General features: G+C 39.5%; 1 protein-coding gene across 1 annotated transcript; it reads right to left on the bottom strand.

Annotated features, from left to right (window-relative positions):
* Nucleotides 1-869: 869 nt before the first annotated feature.
* LOC133742608 (zinc finger BED domain-containing protein RICESLEEPER 2-like) lies at nucleotides 870-2,480 on the bottom strand. The gene is made up of 2 exons (XM_062170322.1): nucleotides 2,345-2,480; nucleotides 870-1,960 (listed from the first exon to the last, which is right to left on the bottom strand). The coding sequence occupies exons 1-2, from the start codon at nucleotides 2,478-2,480 to the stop codon at nucleotides 870-872; spliced, it is 1,227 nt and encodes a 408-aa protein (XP_062026306.1).
* Between the last annotated feature and the right edge of the window lie 1,127 nt (nucleotides 2,481-3,607).

Below are 3,607 nucleotides of genomic sequence, written 5' to 3'. Positions count from 1 at the left end.
GGAGTCACCTCAAAAAGGTAAATTACATGGTATGGGACATGTAGACTCTTGGTGTCTTGGCATGTGAGTTAACAGGTAATAGATGAAAATAGCATTGCATACATCCATGTATTACTGTTTTGATTGTCACTAGTTTGTGTTGTTTATTTAAAGAGGCTTAGCCTCCTACTGAGCTATTGATGCTCACCCCTATCAAATATTGCAGGTACTGAACATGAAGTTTAGTTTTCCCTTTTGAAGAGCTTGTGATTAATGTGAAGGAAGTGTGAGACTTGTTTTGTTTAGTTTCCTAGAATAAGAGCAAAGGCTGCCAGTTTGTAGTTTGCCTTTGAAGTATAGGTTTGAATTTTCTGTGGGAATAATGAACTATCAAGAAAGTTTGTACTGTAATCTATATAATTATGTTTGCTGCATTATAAATTTCTTCTTTTTCCATAATCCATGCTATGTTCATTGAATCGGTTATGTCTTTTAATTGATTCTAAGTTCTTTGATTGGTTTCATTATTTTCCAGCTCTTATGTTTAAAATTCATTGGTTAAATTCAAGGTAGAACAGAGATCTGCAAATCTGCATTTGTGTTTCTGAGCTTTTGATGCAGTTGCCTTTTTGTTGAAAACTGTACATTTCGGTTGGGTATTTAAAGTGGGTGTCTTCATAAAAGTTACAGTAGACATCTTAAAGATCATTTCAAAATTGGAATCTCTTAAAAATGATTTTTCTAGAATTAGTTATGATTTTTCAAAGTTACAGGTCTGTTGTATTAGTAATTCTGCTGGAAGGGCAACTTGGTTATTTCTTTCAGTACTTCAAATCTGATTCAAATGGACTATGAATTTTCTTTATTATGTTTCTATTCTTTAGTACAAGTCATACCTTCAACTCAATAAAAATAAAATAAAAAATCCCTGAGTTGGGGTGTGACACACCATCTCTTTCAATAGGATATCTAAGATATTTATCCACATCGTTGTTTACGATCTCGGCTTTCTTTGCTCTTCTCCTTTGCTCCTTCTCTTTCAATCTCTTTTCTAACTCCGTTAGACCCTTAGTTGAACTAGATTGAGCCTCACTTGATACTTGAGAACCACCAACCTCACCAACACCACTTTCCCTTCCCTCTTCCTCATACACCTTGTAAAGGTCATACAAAAGATCCTTCACACTCTTTGTGTTAGCTTCCACATTTTCATCCATATCCCCATCATCAAGAATCTCAAAATAGTCAACAAAATGACGTGGATCAAGAACAATAGCAATGAATAGATAATGATTCAACTTATCAAAGCTACCCCAATACTTGAGAAACTTGTCTTGCATGGGTGATGCAATCTCAGACAAACATGGATTTTTTTGTTCTTGCAAGAGACCATAAATAGAGAGTATATCACCAAAAGTACTATGAACGGTAGGAGAATTAGAACAACATACCTTCAAAGTGATTTCATAAAATGGTCTCAAGAAATCCACAAATTGCTCCCCATATTGCCAATCAACACTTGCCGGTGGCCCTTCTTTTGGCTTTTCACCCTTGTCACCTTGGAGCCATGCCCAAAAATTACCCGCATCTTCTTCCACCATTCTATCAAAAGCTTTTTGGAAGGTCAAAGCTCGTTCCAACATCAAGAATGTGGAATTCCACCTAGTAGGGACATCCAAAATCACAAGCCCTTTGCACTCTAGTTTCACCCTTTCAACACATCCCTTAAAAAAATCAAGCCTTTGTGGGGATGATCTAACATACCTCACCGCATTGCGAATGGCACCAATGAATATCTTCATCACACTCAACCCATCATTGACAATCAAGTTAAGAATATGGGCGACACACCTCATTTGTAAATTCTTCCCTCCATGCAAAAGTGCATTAGGGACACCCCAATCACCTATCCTCTTACTCAACTCCTTCAATGCAACATCATTTGACGAAGCATTATCAACGGTGACTGTGAGAATCTTCTCTATACCTCATTCCAACAAACAATCCTCTAATAGCTTAGCTATAGCCTCTCCCTTCTCATTACATTATTCTCTTGTCTAGTCTTCTCAGTTGATGAGTCCATTAGTACTTTAGTAGAGATAAATTTACGATGATGAATTCGGAAAGGCCATATTGAACTCAGTTTTTAAGTTTTTCATTTTTTCATTTTCACGTCTTTTTCTTTTAACATCAACAAACATATTACAGATAATCCACAATTCCACATCAACAAACAGATTATCCACATCAACAAACTAGGGTACAATTATCCACATCAACAAACATATTACAGATTTTAAACAAAAAAATGCTACCTGAGATGATGAAGATGATTTATTCTTCGGGGCTGAGGCAGAACTTGTACCACATGACTTAGATTTCTCCATTTGCCTCTTCATTTTCAGCAATCTCAAGTTTAGAACTACTCGGCCAAAACAAATGCAGAGTACCTGAAACCCATATCCCAAATTTGTCAAAGGTATAAGCATAATGACTTGCATGTTGAAACAAACCACCACAACAGAGAGCAAGCTTCGGTTATCAAAGAGGTGTACCTGAAACCAAGCTTCGGTTTCGGCGAAGGTGCGAGGGAGACGACGACCAGCAAAGACGACCAGCAAAACCTGATGAGGTTATCGCCGGGCTCCGATCCATAGAGACGTCAAAAAGCCCAGATTGATGGGGTTTTGCTGAAGAGGAAAAGCAATCAGAGACTACAGTGAAATTAACGCACAATAAAGAAGGGAATTACCAATATGCTTACCGGAGAGAGCTTCGACTTCCGGCGAAGTATCGAGGGAGACGAGACCACCGACTGGGGACTGAGGTCAAAGAGAGAGGGAGAGGTCGAGACTGGGGACTGAGGTCGAAGCGTGATCAAGACAGAGGTCAGAGAGAGAGGGAAAGGTCGAGACTCGGGGTCGGGGCTAAGGTCGAATCGCGATCGGGACGAGTCTGAGACTGAGAGAGAGAGAGAGAGGAGTCGATATTCAATAGTCTGAGTGAGAGAGGCGGAATGAGATTTTTAGGTTTTTAGGGTTTCCGATTCAACATATACAGTGCGATACGGTTTTTTGCTATTCGGTGCGGGTTTTTTAGGCTTCGGTTCGGGTATCGGTGCGGTTTTTTTCGGTTTTCGGTTTTCGGTTTCGCGAGCCCACCCCTACTGATGATAGTCTGCTTTTTGGTAAAGCAAACTCTGCTGATTGTAATCACATAAAAGAGGCGTTGGAGGATTATGCATTGGCGTCGGGTCTACAAATTAATTTTGCTAAGAGCAGCATTGTTTTCAGTAAGAAAGTCCCTGAGGATGATAAACTGGCTATTGCAGCTTTGTTCGGTGTAATGATAGAAGGAAAGCACGAGAAGTACTTAGGGCTACCCACTTATTTGGGTAGACAGAAGACGGAGTCTTTTGCCTATATCAAAGAGCGACTGAGTAAGAAACTCGCTGGTTGGCAAGGTAAGCTCCTTAGTGGAGCTGGAAATGACTTATTGATTAGGGTGGTGGCGCAGTCTCTCCCATCCTACTCCATGATTTGTTTCATGCTTCCTAAAGATTTCTGTGATTCTTTGCATCAAATGTGTGCTAGATTTTGGTGGGGTAGTAAGGATGAAAATCGGAAAA

This window comes from Rosa rugosa, chromosome 1 (assembly GCF_958449725.1).
Source record: "Rosa rugosa chromosome 1, drRosRugo1.1, whole genome shotgun sequence".
NCBI lineage: Eukaryota > Viridiplantae > Streptophyta > Magnoliopsida > Rosales > Rosaceae > Rosa > Rosa rugosa.
The sequence above is the reverse complement of the archived record's forward strand: the minus strand, read 5'-3'. Positions and strand labels throughout refer to the sequence as shown.

What these genes read in the sequence shown, in the direction of transcription:
- LOC133742608 (XM_062170322.1), bottom strand. Translation starts at nt 2,480, where the DNA reads ATGCAAGTCATTATGCTTATACCTTTGACAAATTTGGGATATGGGTTT. An exon ending in GGAGAAATCTAAGTCATGTG is followed by an intron (nt 1,961 to 2,344) that starts GTACAAGTTCTG and finishes AATGAGGTATAG; the next exon opens with AGAAGATTCTCACAGTCACC.